This window comes from Castor canadensis, chromosome 13 (genome assembly GCF_047511655.1).
Source record: "Castor canadensis chromosome 13, mCasCan1.hap1v2, whole genome shotgun sequence".
Lineage (NCBI taxonomy): Eukaryota > Metazoa > Chordata > Mammalia > Rodentia > Castoridae > Castor > Castor canadensis.
The window spans coordinates 8,237,681-8,260,699 of record NC_133398.1 but is presented as its reverse complement, the minus strand read 5'-3'; the positions used below and the strand labels follow the sequence as shown (position 1 = coordinate 8,260,699).

General features: G+C 46.9%; 1 protein-coding gene across 3 annotated transcripts in view; it reads left to right on the top strand.

Annotated features, from left to right (window-relative positions):
- Stxbp1 (syntaxin binding protein 1) overlaps positions 1-23,019 on the top strand; it is a 61,234-nt gene extending 38,215 nt beyond the window's left edge. Inside the window, exons 8-20 of one of the 3 annotated variants that reach the window (XM_074053142.1) lie at positions 348-432; positions 1,310-1,440; positions 2,656-2,763; positions 4,032-4,092; positions 5,636-5,701; positions 6,439-6,519; positions 8,709-8,847; positions 9,486-9,595; positions 10,823-10,924; positions 12,602-12,687; positions 14,461-14,615; positions 16,094-16,220; positions 21,116-23,019. In XM_074053142.1, the coding sequence (XP_073909243.1) occupies positions 348-432; positions 1,310-1,440; positions 2,656-2,763; positions 4,032-4,092; positions 5,636-5,701; positions 6,439-6,519; positions 8,709-8,847; positions 9,486-9,595; positions 10,823-10,924; positions 12,602-12,687; positions 14,461-14,615; positions 16,094-16,203 (1,234 nt within the window). In that variant the 3' untranslated portion in view covers positions 16,204-16,220; positions 21,116-23,019. The remainder of the gene's footprint in view (positions 1-347; positions 433-1,309; positions 1,441-2,655; positions 2,764-4,031; positions 4,093-5,635; positions 5,702-6,438; positions 6,520-8,708; positions 8,848-9,485; positions 9,596-10,822; positions 10,925-12,601; positions 12,688-14,460; positions 14,616-16,093; positions 16,221-21,115) is intronic. The other 2 variants (XM_074053144.1, XM_074053143.1) reach the window with 2 other exon arrangements.

Below are 23,019 nucleotides of genomic sequence, written 5' to 3'. Positions count from 1 at the left end.
TCTCTGTTTAGCCCAGGTAGGTCTCAAACTCAGATTCCTCCAGCCTTGGCCTCCTGAGTGTTGGGATTACAGCCATATGCTACCATGGTAGTATATTTTTATTGTGTTAAAAAAAATCCTACTACAGAACTAGGGACATAGCTCAAGTGGTAGAACACTTCCTTGCCTACCACGTGTAAGGCCCAGGGTTCAATCTCCAGTTCCACAAACAGCGAACAAAAAACCTAATACAAACAATGCTTCTGTGTTGACTGATCTTCTGCACTGTCCTGCATCCTTCCTGGGGGTACTCAGTACATCGTTTGGGTGCACAGGTGGTTCACTCTCGGTCACTCCTCCTTTATCAGGGAATACAAGGACAATGCCTTGCTGGCTCAGCTAATCCAAGACAAGCTCGACGCCTATAAAGCTGATGACCCAACAATGGGGGAGGTAAGTCTGGGCTTAGATCAGGAGGTTATCTTACCAAGTGGCCCTAGTGTTTATGTGACAGGCTCAGAGAACAATGCAGTCTGTAGCTCACAGAATATATGTGAAGGCAGATATGTTCAACATAGCTAGGGTGATGAACTTGTTTCTGTTTATCAGAACTTTCCCAGTTTTAGCACTGAATGTCCCTTTTTCCAGGGACACCCACACTTTGCTATTGTAGTACAGTATTGTAGACAGAAAGTTGGCATTAGTACAATCCCATTCAGATTTCACTAGCTTTTGCCCCTACTCAGTGCACACACAGTTCTATGCAGCTTTTTTTTTTTTTTTAACCCAAAGCTCAGAGCTGTAAAGTTCCATGTAGTTCTAACACAAACCTGGATTTGGGCAACCACCACTATCATCAAAATATAGAGCTGGGGCTGCAGACCTAGCTCAGTGGTAGAGTGGGTGCATGTGCAAGTCCTGGCTTGAATCCTCAGAACCCTTCCCACTCCCAAAAAATAAAATAAAATGAAAGATGGTACAGAGCTGTTGACACTCAAAGTCCTGGGTCCTAGAAACCCTTAGTCCCAGGCACACGATGTAGTTGCTCACCCCATTTGTCGCTGAACTTGGTGCTCTCTTACAAAAACTCACTTCAGCCCCCAGCTGCAGTTCAGATCCGCTTCACAGGCCCTCACTATAGAATGGAAACATTGGAGTGTCACGTAGGATTTGTTGGTGTTCTGGTCAAGCAGTAAACAAACTACTTGGTGTTGTTTTCATAGGCTGGCTACTCAAGATGTGCTTCATGCCTCCTCTTTGCAAGAGGGACTGCTAATGGGGGGGCTAGAGTTGTCTAGGTGGTCTTTGAAGCATCTCCCTGTTCCCCCAGGGCCCGGACAAGGCACGCTCACAGCTCCTGATCCTGGATCGCGGCTTTGACCCCAGCTCCCCTGTGCTCCATGAATTGACCTTTCAGGCTATGAGTTATGATCTTCTGCCCATTGAAAATGACGTTTACAAGTAAGTGCAATGCTACCGACTCTGGAGTGACCACAGCCTGTAAGCAAGCTAAGAATGCCTCCAACTTAAGGAAAAAAGACGTTTTTTTAGTCCTAGGAAAAGCAGATGTGTTGACGGTTTCTCAAATAAGCCTGTAACACTTTTCAAGTGTTCTCCATCCATGTGGGATTTCTAGACAGAAACTTATGCCCATAAGTTCCTGGGAGGACAGGAACTTCAGACCTTTAACTCACAGCTCACATCACCTACTTGTAGTTCATAGCCTACCTGGAAATGTTACCAGGTTGATTCTTTGTGCACCTGTGTGTGTTTGTATGTATCCTACTTAGAATTGAAACTTCTTAATTACACATTACAAGATATGATGACAAATATTTCAATAGGTTATATTTCTTACTGAACTTTCTGTACAGTGGAATTGTTTTCTTCATTATAAAAAGTATTTTTCTTGATGGCTATGATCAGAAACTCCACCTTCAAAAATCAATTTTCATTTTTTATGGAAACACTGCATTGTTCTTGTTTATTTTGTAACATTGATCATGAAGATAGTGTTTTCAAAATGAAGGTTCAAAAAATAGAAGTGATTCTCAGCCCTTTTGCTCCTTTCTTTTTTGGTTCCTGTAATCTGTTTTTTGTCTTGTCTTTTTTTTTTTTTTTTTGGTGGAACTGGAATTTGAACTCATGGCCTCACGCTTGCAAAGCAGGCACGCTACCACTTGAGCCACACATCTAGTCTGGTTACTATGATTCTTGCTTCTTCCAGCCATTCATGATTTCACATGTAACAATATAGCAATGACCTATTACAGGTGGCTTCTAGAAGTTGTTTAGGCACCACACATTTGAGGATCCAAATCAGAACAGGACAAATAAGAACTTTCCTTTCTCCTCTAAGTAACTCTAAATCCACTATAACCCAACCTCATGTCTGGGACTAGGTGGCTGGGGGAAAGCTTCTATGAGCTAACCCCAAAGAGTTAAAGCAAAACTACAAGTTATTGACTCTTGAGGAGAGCACTGAGTCTCTCCCTGCCCAAGAACTGAGCCTATGCTGCCACAGCCAACCTGACTGGCACATCAAATAGTCAGTCATGTTATGAGCTGTTCCTTAGATCACCTGGCAGCTGAGGACTGAGCTGCTGTCATTATATACCAAATGGGTGTGGGGAATGCTGTGAGGATACAGCTCTACCTGAGTCCCATCTCCTCTAGGTATGAGACCAGCGGCATTGGAGAGGCACGAGTGAAGGAGGTGCTTTTGGATGAGGATGATGACCTGTGGATTGCACTACGCCACAAACACATCGCAGAGGTGTCCCAGTAAGAGCCCTTCTTCTGCCCTTCTGCAGGGCAGGTGCTTCTCCCTGAGGGCTGTGAGTGATGTATGCAATTTGTGCAACTTGAGAGAGAATTCATTGCCTTGGCAAAGTCACCAACATGCTGACCAAAAATGACACATCCCTTCTGTACCCTGAGCTTGAACTATGCCAACTTGACAAAGTTAGAAAATCCATTCTGTATTAGTGTGGGTTTTAGGATTCTAGAAAGCATTGGTAGCTCTCACAGAAAAATACTTTATAATTAGTAAGCATTTAAAGCCAGTTCATTCCACTGAAAGATCCAGATACCACTGTGTGCAATTCAAGTTTGTCTTTTATAAAGCTGATGTGCAGGCTTCCTTCTGGTTTCTCTGCACTTTCTGAGCAAAAGCTGTTATCTGTGTACTGCATTGTACTGTGCTTTGAACATTCTTCAGAACGCTTCTAATATTTAAGCATTGTTATATAAGGCCTTTAACCTGCGATAACAATCATGCTTTTTCAGAAAGACACATTCTGCTACACTAAGTTGGTGATAACCTGAGGAAATTCAGAAGGGTGGAAGACAGTACATGCTTGGGTGGCTCTGTGTTTAGAGAAGTGGTCTTCAAACCTTAATGATCACTTAGTATTAAAATATATATATATTGCTGTGCATGAGTGACTTGTGCCAATAATCCTAGCTACTTGGGAGGCTGAGATCAGGAGGATCACAGTTCAAGGCCAGCCCAGACAAATATTTCTTGAGACCCCTGCCCCCATCTCTAAAATAACCAGAGCAAAATGGACTGGAGGCATGGCTTAAGAAGTAGAGCACCTGTTTTGCAAGCACAAAGCCCTGAATTCAAACCCTCATCCCACCACCCCCAAAATTGACCCACATTTCCAGTTATTAAATTTTATGAATTAATCGTATGTTCTATTGCACTAAAAGTATATTTTGCAGCATACATGTATGCTTATATGGCTTTCAAATATAAAATATGTCTCATTGTGTATATTGAAAAGGATAAGAAGATGAACAGGAGTAGATGTTCTAACAATGTCCTCTTTGCTCCTTGAATCACCTGATATGCTAGAGACCAGTAGTTTAGACTATTAACTAAGAAACAATGTGTCTCCTTTCATTTAGAAAATCACTTTAAATGCATACCTCAGTGGCAGGAAAGTTGCCACATAGTCTTAAAGGAAGTCTAGTGAATGACTTCTGCAGCCTTAAAGAACCCTCTATGCTGCTCTGAAACTCAGCTGCCTCCTTCCATTTTCCAGGGAAGTCACACGGTCTCTGAAGGACTTTTCTTCTAGCAAGAGAATGAACACTGGAGAGAAGGTAAACCCCATCTCAGTGTGCAAACACCCAGAAAATTAGTCCCTGCTTTTTGTCTGGAGTTAGGGAGTTAATGAAGTCTTATTTCTCTTCTCAATGTCAGTTTGTCTTGTTTTTGCATTTAGGATTCATATCTGGGGGCTGAGACTGCAACTCAGTGGTAGAGCACTTGCATAGCATGCACAAGACACTGGGTTTGATCCCCAGTACCAAAAATAAGTGAACAGTTTTTAAAAAGATTTGGGCTTGTGGAGTGGTTCAAGTGGTAGAGTACCTGCCTAGCAAACGTGAAGCCCTCAGTTCAAACTCAGTATTGCAAAATAAATAAATAAATAATTGAATAAAATTCATATCTGAAATGCCCTTCTTTCGATGTTGATAGAGAGCTGCTCTTTGTTACTTGGAAGATGACTATTTACTGTTGGTATTGTGATTCATTTTAAGCTAGAAGAATAGTGGAAATTTTTTAGCTTGTGTTGTAATTGGAATTCATAACCTGATTTACCAGGGCCTCTTCTTACTTCAGCCTCTTCTTACTCTGTGAGAAGTGGCTTGCCCGCCTTACCAAAGTGCAGTTTTGGTATATTACTTGCTTGCTTAAAACCATTTAGTATCTTCTGGTTCCCCTTAAGGTACATCCTCACCCTTCTGCAGACATGCAGGGCATCAGGCTCCTTTCTGTCTGCTCTGCTTCCATCCTCCCTGCCCCCACCTCCTTACTCCAGCCATGTCAGAGCTCTCTTGCCTTGAGCCTTTCCTAGTTCTTTCCTTAGGGAAACCTTTTGTGATGCCTCTCTTGACTGGAGAGGTCTGTGTGCTGCAAGCACCCACCCTCCCCAGTGAGTGCCCTCAAAAAACTCTAATCCACTCTATTGTATGGCTTGCTTGTCTGGCTCATCTGCTGAGTGTTAAGCTTCTTGAAACAGAAATTTTTTTTTTTTTTTTTTTTTTTGGTAAAGCAGAAATTTCTTTTTTTTTTGGTACCTGCATCTCCAGTACCTAATAGTGTCTGATGGGTAGCAGTAGTCCAATCAGCTTTTGTTGGGTAAATAGGTGCAATTAAGTGGGTCACACAATTAGAAAGTAAACGACGACCCATCTTGCCTTGGGACCTAGTTCCAGCCCTTTCTAACCAATTTCCTACCTGGCTACACACTACAGCCTGCCTGCTGGGTGAAGTGCAGACTCGATGCCAAGACTGCTTGAGCTGAGTGTGTAGAAAAGAAACATGTTTTTTCTTGGCAAGGATCATACTTTCTACAACTCTCTAGTCCAATAAACATAGAATAAAACCTAACTGTCCAACTTGAAGGTTTAGTTCCCCATCTGGAACACAATCTTGACATTTAGATCGATAATTTTTTGAGCCAAAGGCTTGGGAATCTAAACACACGTGATCTTGTGTTTAACAGATTCATTTTGAGAGTCACAGAGTGTGCACTTGTGAAGTGTAGTGTGGTTGCTGTCCTGTAATGTGTCACCAGCCTTGTAAGGCCTCATTGAGTCAGGGCCATTGCAATGACTTGTGTTTCCCTTTCCCTTGCAGACCACCATGCGGGACCTATCCCAGATGCTGAAGAAGATGCCCCAGTACCAGAAGGAGCTCAGCAAGGTGTGAAAAGCCACACAAAGACTTCTCAAAACCCTACTGTACTCAGGCTCATTGAAATCCACACATTTTTAGTTCTCTTCAATTTTTATTAGGAAAAAAAGGAAGAATAAAGAAAGACTGGGATAGGCACTTTATTTCTTCCTATCCCTTTCTTTCCTCCTCTGCATCTTTCTTTCTTTGTTCTTTCTCATCCCTTGCTGTTGGTGAGAAGCTTCGGTTCTTCACAGCATATGCCTTTCCTTTGGTTTGGCTGTGGTCACCACACATGGCCATTGGCTTCCCCCAGAGTAGGGAATCTAAGAGTGGGCCAGGAGGATGTCAGGCCCTCTATATCCTGATCTTGAGCGTCATACACCATCACTTCCTGCCCCAGTGTTTGTTGAAGCAAGGCACTAAATCCAAACCATACTCAGGGAGAAGGGAATTAAGCTCCCTCTCCTGGAGGGAGGTGTATCAGTGAATCTGTGGACACAACATAAACCTAATGCACCATTCCTCTCTCCTAAAGGATTTCTGTTTTCAACTCTTGCAGAATGCAGCTTGAGCCTCTCTCCTGACATGTTACATTTTCTACCTTGTGATGTTGGAGTACTGGCTTATGCATGTTTGATCTCCTTTGTGAGGCTAGACATTTCTTAGCACCTAGCACAGTGTTTTATACATAGTAGGTACTCAGTAGATGTTGCATGAATCAGTGATTAATTCCTTGATCACCAACTCTACTGTGCTTTTTCCAGTATTCAACCCACCTGCATCTTGCTGAGGACTGTATGAAGCATTACCAAGGCACTGTGGATAAACTCTGCCGAGTGGAGCAGGTAAGACTTTTCCCTTCCCTTTTTGTATGGCAGGTTCTTTTTCCATGCCCATTCACCCAGCTGAATTTTAACATCTGACCTTGAACATCCTGCAGAATCATAGGAAACAGAGATGGGAGAGCCTGTGATCTCACATTGTCTTGTCTCGGCTTTGGAGCCAGTATGGCTCCACTCTTGAACGGCAGGGACAAGATTGGTCTGGAGTGCCGTGCTGCTTGGATTTTGCATGTCTGGCAATTTCCAAAGGCCCTATTTTCCCTGCAATGGCAGAAAAGAACCATGAAGAGTTCTGAACTTAACTTACATTGACAGGGCTGGCTAAATTTTGTGTTCTAAAAATGTTTCCTCCTGCTGTGGCCAGACCTTGAGGGAGGGAGTGCAGTGCAGCTGCAGGTGTCAGGAGTTCTCCCAAAGACTTGCAGATCACAGTTAGTTCTGGAATTGAGCCTTTGGGATTATTGTATTCTATGCACCTGTTCTCTGCTTCATTTTCCACATCTGCAAAAGGAAGATCACAGTACTGACATTTTCCAAGATATTGTGAGGAATCCCTAAACCTGGCCCTCCAGTCTTCAAGTGTGGCCTTGTTACTAAATTTGTGTGTGTGTGTGTGTGTGTGTGTGTGTGTGTGTGTGTGTGTGTGTGTGTGTTGCCAAACCCAAGGCCTCACTCATGCTGAGCAGATGATCCAACATTGATTTACATCCCCAGCACCCATGTTTCAGCTTCTAAGGGAAGAGAGAGAGCATTAAAAGATCCTGAAGCTTCAACTGAAAGCCTCTTTTTACAGAAAAATACCAGCTCATGTTTTCAATGTGCAATGAAGATTTAAATCTTCTGGCCTGATGTGGAAAACTCAGTTTAGGTTTCAAGCCCTGACCTATATTATAGGGTCAGCCTTCCTAAAAATCTATCCATTTCTCAGGTGGTCTTAGCAAACACATGTCCTCTCCCAAAGAGCTTGGCCATCCAGAAAGCAGGTTATACCTAGGTCGGTAAAATTGCAGTTTGAGATAAATCTTTGGAAACTTAAAATTTTTCAGAAATGCTCAAAATTTTTCAGAAATGGTGACCTAGTTACATTTCACTGAGCTCTAAGAGTACTAGAGTCTGCTGGGTACTGGTGGTTCACACCTGTAATCCTAGCAATTCAGGAGGGAGAGATGAGGAGGATCGCAGCTTGGAACCAGCCTGGGCAAATAATTCCACGAGACCCTATCTCGAAAAACCCTTCACAAATATAGAGCTGGTGGAGTGGCTCAAGGTGAAGGCCCTGAGTTCAAACCCCAGTACTGCAAAAAAACAAAAACAGTACTAGATTCCAATCCTGCTAAACAAAAGTCTACTGAAAGTATGGTGGGAGTGGAGGTGAGAGGGCCGAGGAGAGAGGCTTCACCTTCCTTAGACCCTGCCTGCAAAGAGACATCATCATTTGTGTGGACTCCTGGGATCTTGAGAGGAAAGGGAGTCTGCAGGCAATCTCCTAGGAGCTACAAGGGCAGTGGCAGCCATGAGTCTCTTAGAACTGGAGCAGACAACTCTTGGTTTGCTGAGAGTGACACGCTGCTCCCTGGGTCTGAGTGTCACCTGCAGTGTCTGGTGGACAGTGGGCTGTGCTCACTTCAGTCTTTTCATCTCCAGTTGTTTTGTCAGCCCTTCTTTCCTCCCCTACCTCCTGGGGTTTGGATTTGCAGGTTTGGGAGCCCTCCCCATTTTTTAATCTTTAGCCTTTGAAAAATCATAGGAAGATTTAAAACATAGGTTAAAATCCCAAAGTAGTTAAAACTCAAAAAGCATGTCTTTCTATGCCAGGGAAAGCAAAGTGAAAAGAATCCAGCCTCACAGAAACTCCTCTAGACACCAAAGCCTTCATGGGCACATGTCCTCCACAGGGTCTTGTACCTCATTGGCTCAGGTACCCTAGCATTCACCTGCAGGGTGCATCCCACCTTCACACTAAGGGGCAAATCAATGGAGTTGCTGATTTTGGAAAGAGAAATTCAGGGGTTTTCATGCAGAGCAGTACTGAGGACACTAATGCTAATCACAGCACATTGCAAGAAAACTTGTTCACAACCTCCCCCAACCATGCCTCATAGCCAGGCATTAATGGGTCATGAACTTTGTAAGAGCTACCATCTGTCCAGGCTGTCACCAGAAATAGGACCAGCAAGGTGTGTTTTTTACAGGACCTGGCGATGGGCACCGATGCGGAGGGGGAGAAGATCAAGGACCCCATGAGGGCCATTGTCCCTATCCTGCTGGATGCGAACGTCAGCACTTATGACAAAATCCGTATCATCCTTCTCTACATCTTTCTGAAGAATGGTGAGCAGGGAGGAGGGAGAATAGGGGAGAGGCCAAGAGGGAAAACAAAGCGAAAAGTGGCTTAAAAGATAAGGAAAGGAAGAGAGAAAATCCTAGGGGCCACTTATGTTTGGGGAAATGCAATGTCGTCAAATCAGTTGCAACTAGAGGCTGAGATCTCCCTGGAGTTCTGAGTTAATTAGGAGCATGGACGACATAGAGGAGGCAAGGAATGGAGGGAGAGAGAGAGCTGGCTGGCTACAGGGCCAGTTTACTGGAGATCAGCCTGCCACATGTTTCCGGCTAGCATCACTATGGTAATCTCAGCCTTTAAAGGACTGATTTGTGCCCATGTCATTGTGCAAAAGATAATTAATAAGACTCTTGTCCAATTTGACTATGATGAATGGTGGGATTGGGCAGGGATTGCTGAGAAGCCAGGACAATGGAAACAGAGATAGTGGCCATCGCTCAGGACAGAATAGCTTGAGTAGAACTGGGATATTTGTTTTTCCCTCATCTTAGAGTCAAGTTGATGTAGTAGACAGATCAATGTTTGTTAACCCTAAGGAGGAGAAGGAAAGTGGTGAGCTCTGCTTCTGAGAGTGGAGATGGGCCAGACTTGGATATGGTGACCATTTACCCATCTTGTCCCTTAGGCATCACTGAGGAAAACCTGAACAAACTGATCCAGCATGCCCAGATTCCCCCAGAGGACAGTGAGATCATCACCAACATGGCTCATCTCGGCGTGCCCATCGTCACAGATGTACGAGCCAGCTATGTGGTGGGGGAGAGGCAAGGGGGGGCTGGCATGTTGTATGTACTCTGGCTCTCACTGATTGACAGCATCTTATGATATGGTCATATACAACCCTCAGCATCAAGAGAGGACAGATGAAGGGGTAAAGGTACAAATGGAATAGAGGTCAAAAGCAGGAAGTAGACGTGCACATCCAGGAGTTGCACAATCACTAAAACTGAGCTGTGTCTCTGAACCGAACCAAAACAAGTCACCCGGTTTCCCCCGTGGTATCTAAAGGTCAATCTAGCTTTACCTTTGGACATCTCAGACTTATCATCTCCCACAAATGCCATGTCTCGAGGCAAGCTGTTTAACACCTCTGAGTCTTCTGCACTGGGATTAATTGAGAACCAAGTCAGGCAACTCATCCAGAGGCCTGGGGCCATACAGTTTGCTCTGGGAGAGGCTGGGCAAAAATCTTCCAGGACCTTTCAGTATATTCTGCCTCAAACTCCACTTGTAGGAACCCCACTGTGTACTCTCCATCTACATGCAGTCAGCCCATGAAGCAGTACTAGCAAAGCTAGAGCTGCAGATGAACTGGTCTTAAAGAGACTTGGTTCCATTGTCACTGACTGTGGACATGGAACTGGCAGGAGTTTGGTGTTTTTAGACCTTTGTTAACAAGAAGGATCAAAATAATGAAGGTGATTCTCAGTACAGCCCATGCTGCTGAAGTGAAATAAAAAGCTAAGTCACAAAGTTGTACTTTCTCCTTTAATAGAATAGACAGCAAACTATTTTTTTGTACTGCATTTTGTTTTTTTAAAATGTACTGAGGATTGAACCCAGGGCCATGTGCTTGCTAGGAAGGACTCTAGGACTTGAGCCCCACTCCCAGCTCAAGAATCTGGATTTTTTTTTTTTCCTTTATTCTTGTGCTGGGTGAGGGTACATTCAGGCATTTACAAATGTTCTTACAATGTATCAACTATCACACTTGTATTCACTACCTGGATTTTTTTAAATGGCACTCATACAACTTTTTATGACCTTTAGGTCCTTTTAAGGGCCGAATTTGTACCAGGTCCCTGAAAGGGTCACATTTGGGGCTATTCTGGAGAAAACCTCCCCCTTATTACTCTTTGCCAATGCTTACTCTGATGGAGTCCTTGAGAGAATGTCCAGAGGCCAGCAAAGGTCACCGAGGCCCCTGGCTCAAAGTGTGACCTTGTGTGTGCTTGCATTCAGTCCACACTGCGTCGCAGGAGCAAGCCGGAGCGGAAGGAGCGTATCAGTGAGCAGACCTACCAGCTCTCACGATGGACCCCGATTATTAAGGACATCATGGAGGTCAGTGACGGGGTTGTGAGGAGGGGCAGCCAGAGCCCAGGGCTCTTCACTGGATGACCCAGGTACCTGCAACAGTGACACCCCATGGTTTTAGTGATCCCATGAGGATTAGAACTCAGGGTCTGTCAGCCCTCCAAAAGCACCGGTTCTGGGAGTTCATGAAGAACCATGAGCCTGCCAGATGTAGACCCCCAAAGCCATTTGTCTGCTGCTCCTGTCTTGAGATTCAGTCCCTTGCTGTAAAGGTTCCCCGGTACTATATCCAAAGGAGCCAGGCCCATTGTGGCATCCCAAAGGTCAGATCAGGACATAATACACATATATGCACACTCCCTGCGGACATGGGCGTGCCACACGTCACACCTCAGCTGGGTGCAGAAGGACCTTGAAAGATGACCACAACCTGCCCTACCTCTTCTCCCTCTGCTTCCCTCCCTGAACCTCCACCCACCACCACTACCACCAGCAGACCAGACCTCTGCTCTGCAGTTCAAACTTGTCCCTTGCCTGGAATGTGTTTACCCTTCCTTTCCACTTCCTGAATCCTGGTTTCCTTCAGAGTTTCTGCCAGCCTCACAGTGGCCTGTGCTGCCTCACCTGTCTGACTGCCCAGCACCGCAGAGGCCTCTTGAATCCTGAGCACAGATGCCAGGACTTTGGGGTCATCTTACATGATGAGCCTGTTGCCTAACTGCAGTGTCTCTGGCCCAGAGCCTCACACACCACAGGTGCTCTGTGTCTGTTGGCTATTAGGAAGGAGAGGTGGTGGGCATCACAGCAGCCCTGTGGTGTTGCTCTTTTCCCTCACTGGAACTGGAAGAAGCCCTACCTAGGTCCTGCACCACCAGGTCTTTGGGTTTGGGTTCAGAGACAATCTGTTCAAATTCCACACTTGATAGGCAACAAAACTGGGGTCCAAAGAATGAAAAGACTGCCCAGGATCCCTGAGCTAGGTCCTAGCAGCCCAAGTGTTCCTTCTGAATTGTGTGTTAAAATAAGTATGCTTTAAACACATAGTGAGTCAGATTGCTATTTTTAAAACCCACAAACCCAAGGGATCGGTGGACATGAAACATCCAGAAGCCAATGACATGCCTTTGCTTAGTGAAACAGATAAAGCATTCCTTCCTTTGTTCCCTGCCTCCTTTTTCTCCCCCTCATGTCCCCTCTTCCTTACTCCCCTAAAGAGGCACGTGGAGGCTTCCCATGGTGGCTGTTAAGAGGAGGGTGGATGGATTTTCAGGCAGCAGGAGGTGCATAGCTAGAACCCACCCACAGATAATTAGCCCCTCGACAAACCCCCGGCAGAAACTCTGCCAGGCCATTTCCACCAGGCTGACAACAAATAACAGATATTTAGTAGACAGAATACAACACGTGTAATCCAATCAACTTATTAAAAAAAGGATAAATTGGAAGGGAATCAAGGAAAATGAATGCTTTTTTTTTTTTTTACACTTAAAGAATAGACCCACAAGCTCACGTCAGCATAACAGGTAGCTGAGCAGGTAGCCTGTGCTAGACCGCCTGCTAGCAGCAGGCATGCACAGGAGCTGTGGTTATTGTAGACCTGGCCGTGGCTTTGCTACCTGACTTGTTCCTTCTACTCTATTGCTGTGGTCCTCATCAGCCCTTTCAAACACATGGTGGTTTGATCCCCGTCTTTTTTCTCTCCAGGATACTATTGAGGACAAACTTGATACCAAGCACTACCCATATATCTCCACTCGATCCTCTGCCTCCTTTAGTACCACCGCTGTCAGGTGAGTAGATGTAGGGAGAACAGCGGGTTGGTATCTGGTTGGATGTCAGTTCCACAGTGATCTTGTTGTGAGATGGTGTGAGCTATGAACTTCCCCACCTCCCATTAAGGCAATTGTGCAGGTCCTCAGCTCACTGAGGCCTGCACGGCTGTGCCCTCCGGCCTCCCATTACTCACTGACTCGCCCTGTCCTTGCTTCACTCACTCCACCTCAGCCATACCAGCCTCCTTGCTCAACTTGGAACAAGGCAGGCCCACTTCTGCCTCAGGACCTTTGCATTTGCTTTTCCCTTTGCCTAAATTATCTATTGCCAGATACACCTGTGTGACTCCCCTTTTCATCTTCTTTAGGTCTTTAATCAAATATTACCTTTCTGATCTTCCCTAACTACTCTGTTTAAAGTCAAGTACCCCAGTGTTCACACAACTCTATTTGTAATAGTCCAAGTGTGGAAACAACCCAGCTGTCCACCAACTGACAAATGAGTAAACAAAATGTAACAGATCTGGACAGTCCTTCTGAGAAGAGTTAGGGCTGAGCACATGAGATGGGGACAGAGGAGTTAGTGGCCCTAGAGAGGGTGACTGTTGGCACCAGTGTCTGTTGTTCCCAGGTTGGTCCTCTTTAGGACATGTGCCTCTCTGCCCCTCTTCTCATGTTTTTCCCACCTGTTTTCTCTCATCCCTCTTTCTGCCTTATTTTTGGCCTTCTCTTAGGCCTGGGCCAGCAACCTGTGGTGGCACCTGTGGACTGGTACTTTGTTTAACGGCAGTGGAGGTGAAATGTTCATTGCCAAACTTAAAGTACAAATTCCCAAGGGGTGCTACAGCCAGGCTGGTCGAGGGTGGTGGGGTACCTAGTGACTGCACAGGAAAGAGAATGTAAAAGGCCCTGGTTGACTTAGACGGTCCCTGGGTGCCTTCCATATTTGGAAAGGTCTATAGCGCTAGAGCTTAAGTTGAGAGGAAGGGCAAAGCATCTCAATGTCCAGTGGAGACTTACTCCCTTCCTTTCATTTTTCCTATTTTCTTAACCTGGAAGCAAACTACCTCTCCCTACTCCTCAGTCCAAGTCTCTACTGAGGAAGCCCAGCGACAGAGGGAGGTCCTGCCCCTAAGGGCCACACTGCCCTGACTCACCCGCTTTCAGGAGGCATCTCCTGGTGATGCCTGGGCATGGCTCCATGGCCCCCGTGCCTTTCCCTGTGCACTGAGCTCTTCTCTATCATAGTACAGCTCCTATCTGCTTCTTTTTCACACCCACCCTGTTAGACTGTGACATCTTTGTGGGCAAAGGCTGCCTCTCCCTGGGGATACAGGCCTGGCCTACAGTAAGTGTCCTGTACCTGCATTGTATATATTTGCTCAGGAGATCAACATGCCAACCTGAAGCAGACCTCAGACTCTGTGCTTGCTGTGCAGTGCTGCAGAGTTCCAGACAAGCTTAGGGACTGCCTCACCAGGAGGTGTCTGAACAAGCACCATGCGAGTGAGTTGCTGAGCTCCACACATCAAATGCCAGAGCTGACTGAGCCTCTCTGTTGCTGCGTGTTTCTAAGAGAGTGACAGCTCACAGCACATGTGCTCATAATGACTCTTCTTCACACAGCCAAGTGGCTTGAAAATTGCACTGCAGTTCAACTTGGCCAACACTTACTAAGCATCTGCTTTCTTTGGGGCACAAGTGGATGGAACTAGTGTATGACAAGCCACTGAGGATGAAGCAGTGGAAACTGTAAGTACAAACACAAATTATTTCTGTCTGTCTCCTCAGCGCTCGCTATGGGCACTGGCACAAGAATAAGGCCCCGGGGGAGTACCGCAGCGGCCCCCGCCTCATTATTTTCATCCTTGGGGGCGTGAGCCTGAATGAGATGCGCTGTGCTTACGAGGTGACCCAAGCCAACGGCAAGTGGGAAGTGCTGATAGGTGAGTAGGGCATGCGCTGTAGAGGAAGGAGCTGCCTTGTCGCATTTTGACTCCATCCCATGCTTTGGTGTCGCATCCTGTCTTAGGTTCTCCATCACCTCAGCAGAACTAAGTCCTAGATAACTGTGGATGGCAAAAGCTAAGGGGCAAAGGGTTCTTTCCCCATATCTGCCTTACTGTGTCTTTCACTAAAAAGCAGCATCACAAGATGGAAAGGGCCTGATCATAGAGTCCAACAGAGTCAGGCTCAAAACCAGTGTGCTTCTGCTGCCAAATGTGGTCATCTTGAGCAAGTCGCTTAAACTCTCCAAGCTCCCATTTCCTTGCCCAGCAAAACAGTGCATAACACCCACTTGTAGCCTTTGCCCAGGCCTGGGTGTCCCAGCACCTGCCTCACACCAGATGCTCCACAGGTAGTAGGGAAATCATTACCCTCCTCCACTTAGCAGTTGGAGTTGGATGGATGTGAGTAGATAGTGCCTAAACTCTACTGGCCCGACTGCTGGACTCTGCTAAGGGTTCTCTCAACCACTTTATAGTCTGCCATACCCATTCATGTATTTCCTGTGAATTTCCAAAACAGAGAAGGCACCTAGTAGGAGCTGTTCTAATGCAGCAAGAGACACTCCTGCTTCATGCCTCCAGGCACCTTTGTAGCTTCTAGGGCTGGCAAAGGAGGAGCAAGCCGACAGCTTGCTTTCTACAGATACTCTTTTATCCCGTCTCATCGTTAACAAAATGGAGTTGCACCTGTCCACAGGGTCCCCTTGACATTGGTTGGCAGGAGGCTATCACGTACATTGCCCTAGTCAGGCTCACCCTTAGTGGGAACACACTCATGATGAACAAGGTGTGAGACCAGGGATCTCGGTTCCCCTTTGAAGGGGTGTGCTATGCACCCAGTGAGAAATTATACTCTCCAGGGCCTACTTCACCAGATGGTCCTGAGGCTGTCAGCCTCCTTTGTTAATACCATGGACCCAGTAGGGAGATTGTATGCCCCTCTATAACTCCTGCAGGCTTCCCTGGTCTGGTCATTTTTGTGGCATAAGTCCTGTGGTGTAGGCAGGGTGTTCCCTGCTTGCATATGCATTGCATGAATGTGCTGGATAATTCTGAGCACAAACACAGCTTTCCTGGACAGAAGCTGTCATGGCCAGGCTTTGGGTATGAACCTTCCTCTTCCCCTTTGGACCTGCCTGAAGGTTCCCCATGGGGAGGTGGAAACCTGGGGATGGAAGGTTGCTCATGCGGATTCATGGGGGGCCTTGCTCAGGCAGCCGATGTCGCTGTGTGGCCTCACCTGCTTTGTGCATGTCAGTGCCTCTGCCTGTGTGTGTGTGCGCACGCGTGTGCATGTGCACGTGTGCGTCCTGCTTTCTCATGTCTCATTGGCTGCATAAACTGTAGGCCTAAGTTGGCATGCTCCTGTAATGTACCTTTGTTCAAGCAGTCAGCTGGCCTCTGTTCTCCCACAGGTTCTACTCATATTCTTACTCCCACCAAATTTCTCATGGACCTGAGACACCCCGACTTCAGGGAGTCCTCTAGGGTATCTTTTGAGGATCAGGCTCCAACAATGGAGTGAGAGCCAAAGAAAACAAAGTAAAAGCAGCTTATTACAGAAAAGAAACTCTTCCACACTGAAGGGTTTTCTTTGATTCCGTCACTCTTTTTCTTTATTTTTCTCTTTTTAGTTTATTATTTCTTTGATTTTTTTTTTAATAAGAAAATGCTTGCGGTTCTTAACACCGATTGAAAATGTGTCCAGTGCTGCCTTCGCCCCCTGGGCTCTGACCTGCCAGCTCACTCATGCCTTGAGTGACACGCTGCTCAGACAGACAGCTGCAGGTCACTGGGTTTAAACCAAAGTGAGAGTACTGTGTGAGCAGTGCGTAGAGAGGGAGCTGGAAGTTGAGGATGCCTGCAGCATGGTGCCCAAGCCTGCTGGCCCAGGGATGAACTTGTGGGCACCATGGGGAATGTCAGTCTCCTAGTGATGATGTGGCATGGGAGCTTGGGAGTGAGGCCAGCAGATGTTCAGGGAAAGGCCACGTGCAAGGGCAGGCATTGAGGGAGATGCCCGTGGTCACCAGAGGAAGGATTGGCAGAGAGCATCAGGGTAGACTCCAGGTCTGTGGAACACAGACTTGTGGGTACCTTTTCCCAGGACAGGCACTTCCCAGGGACCAGTACTAAGGGGTGACTGGTCTCAAGCCCTGTGAAGGCCTGCTGGCTTGGTGACCTCTACTCTTCAGTGCAAAGAGCCTTCCACTGATGCTCCCTTGCAGAAAACCACATTCAGAGGTCATTTCCTCTAAGAAATTGCTTTTAGTTTAGTTCTCTTACGACTCTTTCAAGACTTGACTAATCACACTCTCTCTCCCAGCAAAAAGCCTCTTGGTAAAGTCCAGAGCCCTTCAGAAGAAGCCTGTTCTCAACACCAGTGCAGTTTAAAGAGCACTGTCTTCTCTCTCCCGCCAAGCTTGTTACCTTATCTGTTTGGTAGACTAACTTTTGTTTTTGACATTGTCCTTGTGCCCTCTTCTCCCTTTCTGGCCTTCACATGTGTTGAGAATCCCCTATTTAAGTGGCAGGTCACTGCCGAAGCCCTCCACTGCAGCACTGGTGGTTCCTCAGCTTTGTTATGTAGTCTGTTATGGGGCCACACACCATTGATGATGGACCCTGGAAATTCCCCTTTACCCTGAGCTGAGATGTGTTCCAGTGAGTCAGAGAGTGTGAGTCATCTGTAAGGGGTGGAGAGAGACCTAGATGCAAAGCCAGAGGGCTGGATCCCACATACACTCCTGTTATGCCTGTGTGACTTAGGTCACCCCGCTTTCTGGACCACAGTATATGAGCACAGGGAGGCTGGATCACAGCACCCTCAGGATCCTTTGAGCTCTGACAGTCTATAATTCAGAATTTCAGATCAAACATGCATACCTCTCACTCTTTTACTGGTGAATCTCAGGCAAAGAGCCCATCTGAACCTGGGCTGGATAACATCAGAAGTTTGCTTATTTAGATAAAGTGTTGTACCATCCTAAAAGTAGGAATAGGAGCTACTCCACTAGCCTCCTGCTTCAGGGCAGCAGTGAGCCAGGAAAGTGGAGCTTGTGATGACCCTGGGCCTTGGCTCCCATCCTGCCTAGGCTTACCTTTCTCTAGAAAGCAAGGCCAACAGGTGGGGAATAAAAGCAATTTTAAAAAATTATTCTCTAGAAGCCCCTTGATAGGTTGTTAACCAGAGACACATGGTCTGTGTAAAGTTGGCAGGTAGGTGAGCTTGCTGTAAGATGTATATGAAGACTTCCATAAAAGGAGAGAGAGAGAGAGACTGACTTTTCTCCTGAATATCAGTTTGGGGGCAACTTATCTTTTAAGAGAAAATGAGTGTTCCTGCCAGCAGCGAGAATGTCCCCAGCAGGCATTATGCACAGGTGGACAGTGCCTCATTTTGTTTCTGCAGCTCTTCTCTCTCCTGCCTCTGAGGCAGCTCCCTCAAGTCTGGGTCAGAGGAAGCCCATGTGGAAAGCTGAAATGCCAGATATCACCAAGCCTCATCTTAGCCCCCACCAGTAATCACTCCATATTGTCCATGAAATGAATCCTTTGGATTGGTGGAATGGCTCAGGTGGTAGAGCGCCTTCCTAGCAAGCGTGAGGCCTGGAGCCAAAAACAAAAGTCCTTTGATTAGATTTTTATCTCCTTACTTTGGGTCACTTAGGCTAACAGCACTAATCATGAAGAACATCCAAAAGGTTGTCAGCAGCAAATGAGAGAATGCAAAGGCTGGATCAGACCTAGTGTATTGGATATACCATGTGACAAGACTTTGTGTTTTTATATTGAATATTTTGCTCTATTCTAGATTGGGGTTGGGTAAGCTTCATTTTCAGTGGGACTTGCTTTGGGATCTGTGCTCAGAACCCAGCTCCTGAGAAGCATCATTTGCTTATCCCCTCCGTAAAGGACAGTTTCCCTCCTTGAAGGCCCCAGGGTGGACCACCAGCCCACCCTGAGCAGGCATGCCACTGCTCTGACCTTCACTCTTCTTGTGTGTGGGACGAGGGGGTGGACTGGATCACTGTATCCCAGACCCAGCAGATTATCAACACATACATTCTCCAGTGCCTCCCTGGGTCTACTGAGTCAGCAGATCTGCTCTAGCCTGACTCAGAGAGGACTCAACCAGCCAGTCTTAAGAGCTCTCGGTCCAACAGATTCTGCCAGTGTAGAAGGAAGGATTTTGCCCTACCGAGTTTGCCACATCTGGCCCATGGCATTGAGAACCTAGGTGGTCATTTGGATAGGCATCAACTTTGTTTTTAGAGGCCACTGCTTGCATTTCACAGTCGTCCCCATGCATGGAATAGAAGGGACCCTCAGAGCAGTAGAGCCAGCTGCTGCTCTCTTCTGCAGAGTGGCACAGTGAGCACTTGTGGAGGCGAAGTGTGGCTTAGGGGCTTGCCCAGCTCTGTTGCAGTGTTTATGGTGATGAAAAGTGCTACCGACATTATTAAAACCACGCAGATTATTGGGTGTCAGGAATTGGCTTTCAGGTGACTTAGATTAATAGCAACCAATCTGGTCCCTTTAAAGAGACCAGGTAAGTGAAGGCCCAGAACAAACCTGTTGCTGAGGGCCTTAGAGGCCTCACTGGTGTCTAAGATTTGGTCCTACTATTGTTCTTTCATCAAGTTCTGGGAGCACCAGATAGTCAGTGATCAGATAGTGTTAGAAAATTCTACGGTATGGGATCCCTAACCTCTTTTTGGCCTGCCCCAAATCCTGAATTGGCATGTAAGAAGAGGGTGCTTTGGGTAGGCATCTGATCAGAGAAATCCGTTTGGATTTGTCCTCAAAATTGAGTCTGCCTTCTTGTTTCCTGGAACACCATTGTGTGGCTGGGGAGTAGGGCATTCGGGATCGTTTTCTCAGGCAGGTGCCCTCCCCAGCTACTCCCCACACTCCATACCCAGAGGCTCTTTCAGGGTCTAGACACGGGCTGCATCAGGTTGAGGTTTGGAAGGCCCTTATTCTGGTAGTGGTTCACGCCTCAGAAATTGGGCAAGCCTTGTAACATGTGCAGCAGCCTTTGACCTTCTTAGGACTCCTAGGAGACCAGCAAGCTCACAAAAGCAAACATGCTTCAGGGGAAAGGAACAGTATAGAAATTCCCAGAGTCATGCTTTGGAATACCACCTCATACCTGCATAAGGAGCCTCAGGTCTGCAGGGTAATGAGTCAGCTTTAGGGGCTGCCTGTGTGTTCAGGGCACAGGCTGGGCACCCCTGGGAAGTAGCCAGGGACTGGCCGCTCACTCAGAGCAGTGAGGGGGCCAGGGTTGAACTGCAGAGAACTGAGTGCTGGAAGATGTCTCTCATACCAGAGAGGGCATCCCAAGTTTTCGGTTGGTCTAGACTAACTGGAAAGGCCCCCAGCTCCAGCAGTCCTGGGTCAGCTGAGCAAGTGGTGGTCAGAGGCGGAGACCCTGGTATTGGAGGCATGGCCAACAAGCCAGCCAGAGCCTCTTTTGCCTGCTCTTAGAATGGGAACCTGGCACCAAGTATTTCTGTTCCCCACTCCCACGAAGGCCCATCCCTTCCTGGGTCTCCAGGGAGGCACATTTTCAAGTCTGGATCTCTTTTGTTCAGTTCTCCTTTCCCACCAGGATCTTTCTTTGACGTCCACTGCTGCATGCGTGCAGGCCTCATGCTCACACACCACTTCGTCACTTCTGTTCTGTTTGCTCAAGTCCATATCCAAACCACAGTATCCATGCATCGCATCATTTCTTACTGCACTTGTTAGATATCTCTCTCTGTCTCCTTATGAAAAAGGGCTTCATTTTTTAATTTCTTTTTTTACTTTTGCACTAGAAGTATATCTAATTCCATTAGCTTAAACTTTTGCAAGCATTTCTAATCTCTTACAATGCGCGGTCTCTACAAGGTAAGGCCTCAGGTCCCCACCCTTTCCCTCTCACACCTGAGGTCCCACCACCATGCTAGCCCCACTCAGCTGGCTCCTGGATGCCAGTGGGTCCTCCAGGGCTGTGCCTGCCAGGCACCATCCTTTCCACCTACCCCCTCCAGTCCTGTTCCATTCTCAACCTTTTCCCCTTGCCATGGTATTTAGAGTTTTCTTTCCCTGGCTTCACCTTGAGTTCAAGAGAGAATGAGAAATGTACCCTCCCTGTCACGTGGCAGATGGTGCTGGGCTCTGCTGGAGAGGTGGCTTGTGGCTTGTTCCTTGGCCAGCCTGAGATCCTGCTGAGCCAGAAGTTGAGTTTTGTTTAGCCACAGCCCCTAAATATCTCCCAGGTCTATTGTGACAGAGCCCCAGATCCCCATCCTCAATCCCCTTCTAGCTTCCGCTGGACCCAGACCAGGGTGGGGGTGGGACGGGTGCAGACCTGGAAATGGAGAAGAGAAAGGGGGAAGTGTTAGAGGCCAGAACAGGGATGGTCACTGTCTTCTCTGCCTCCCCAGGATCCACGCACATTCTCACCCCACAGAAACTGCTGGACACGCTGAAGAAACTGAATAAAACAGATGAAGAAATAAGCAGTTAAAAAACTAAGCCGTCCCTCCAAAACATGGCCCCCTTCCCACAGTGCTCCGCAGCTCCCAAGCGCGACGCCTCGGTTTCTCTGCTGCCTCCCCAAACCTGCACGTCCTTGGCCGCCCTCGCCGCGCTGCGGTCCCGTGTTTAATGAAGCCCTCTTCTCATTTGAAACAAGAGTAATGCGTTGTGTTTTTTAAAGAGTATCTTCTGTATGTATCCTACAAGGAGACGCTCATGTGCTGCGTCACAGTTTTTGAACTCTGAATGAATGGACTCCCCTTATTTATGATTCTGTGACCTTGTACATAGCCCCATGCAACTCGTGCAACTTGCTTGAGTATGGAAAGGTAGAAGTTTGAGTGTTTTTAAAAACTCACTTTGGGTTGTTGCTGTTCTTGTTGGGAATCAGAGGTATTTATGCTCGCTCGTAAAAGTATTTCACTCTGAGGAGTAATCTGTCTTTACTCCATTCCCACCCCCTGCCATTCTCATCCACAGAAGCTCAGAAGGTGACAATCAGGAATCAGATACTTTGTTAGACTAGAAATGGGACCAGCCTCTTTTCTTTCCCCAGCGGCTTGTGCCCCAGCAGTGCAGCTGTGGGTAGGGACTAGGGATGACCACACAAAGCCAGGCTGGGTGCCAGCCAGTGTCTCCTCCTCCAGAGCCTGGCCCTGCTCCCTTCACCCCATGTCCACAGTACTGTGACCCTGAGGGGAGTCCTTCTCCAGCTCATGTCACCATGTCCAGCCAAGTGAAAAGTATACTCCTGCCAGGACCTTCATGGTCTCTGCAGAACATGAGGCCTGACTCTGTTAACCCCTTCTTCTGCGGGCATCACCCCAAACAGCTCCTCTCCCTTAGAAGACTTAGCCTGGGTAGAGCAGCATGGGCCAGAACACAGGTAGCTCCTGGTCAGAGAGCCCTTTGTGTAGAGAAGGTTCCGGGCCCTCTGTCCTCTCCCCTCTGGTAGATGCTGACCCTGTCCCCACTCAGCAAGCATCGTTTGTCAGACTATCCTCAGTTTAAGATACTTTATAATTCTTTCTTTTGTGTAGTGTGCAGTCATATGTCATTGTGGTTGTAAGAGAAAACAATCATTTTCTTCTGTATAAAAATGTAGCTGTATAAAACGTAGCTGTAAAGCAATTAAAGAAGCAAATGCTGGAAGGATGTCTCCTCACCCTCAGGACTCAGCAACTCCCTGGTCTCGGGAGTGAGCACACCACTTGTCTGCTGCTGTTGTCGTGAGATATAATGACAGTGGAAGTCACAAAAAAGTCCCCTGCCAGCCCCCACCGCCCTTACCTCCCGCAGACTGTGTGTACATTACTGTGTCTCGTGACGTCGTTGCAAGTGTGGTGTATGCCTTCCTTTGAGAACATGTCCCACCTCTCTGCTAGATGCACTGTAGCATTCCTTCTCCTGGCTCTGAAATCTCCCTTTGCACTCAGATTAGTTTTCAGGTCCGCTCCCTGTCCCCTGGCTCCCCTTAACAGGTCTTATTTCCCTAGGACAGAACTGTAGGAACTTGCATCAGTTTCTTTTCTCCCCATCTGCTTATTTTGTCCCCTCTCTCTGACCAAGCAGTGCTCATGCTTCAGGACTTGTTTGTCAAACACGTGGATTTTCTTTTCTGTTAATTTATATAAAAATAATTTATCAAAAGGATATTTAAAAAAAAAAAAAGCTAGTCTGTCTTGAAACTTGTTTACCTTAAAATTACCAGAATCTCAGTGTTTGAAAGTATTGAAGCACAAACATGTATCACTCTGTACCGTTCTGTACTAAAGCACTTGAGTCTAATAAATAAAGAAATCAGCGCCCA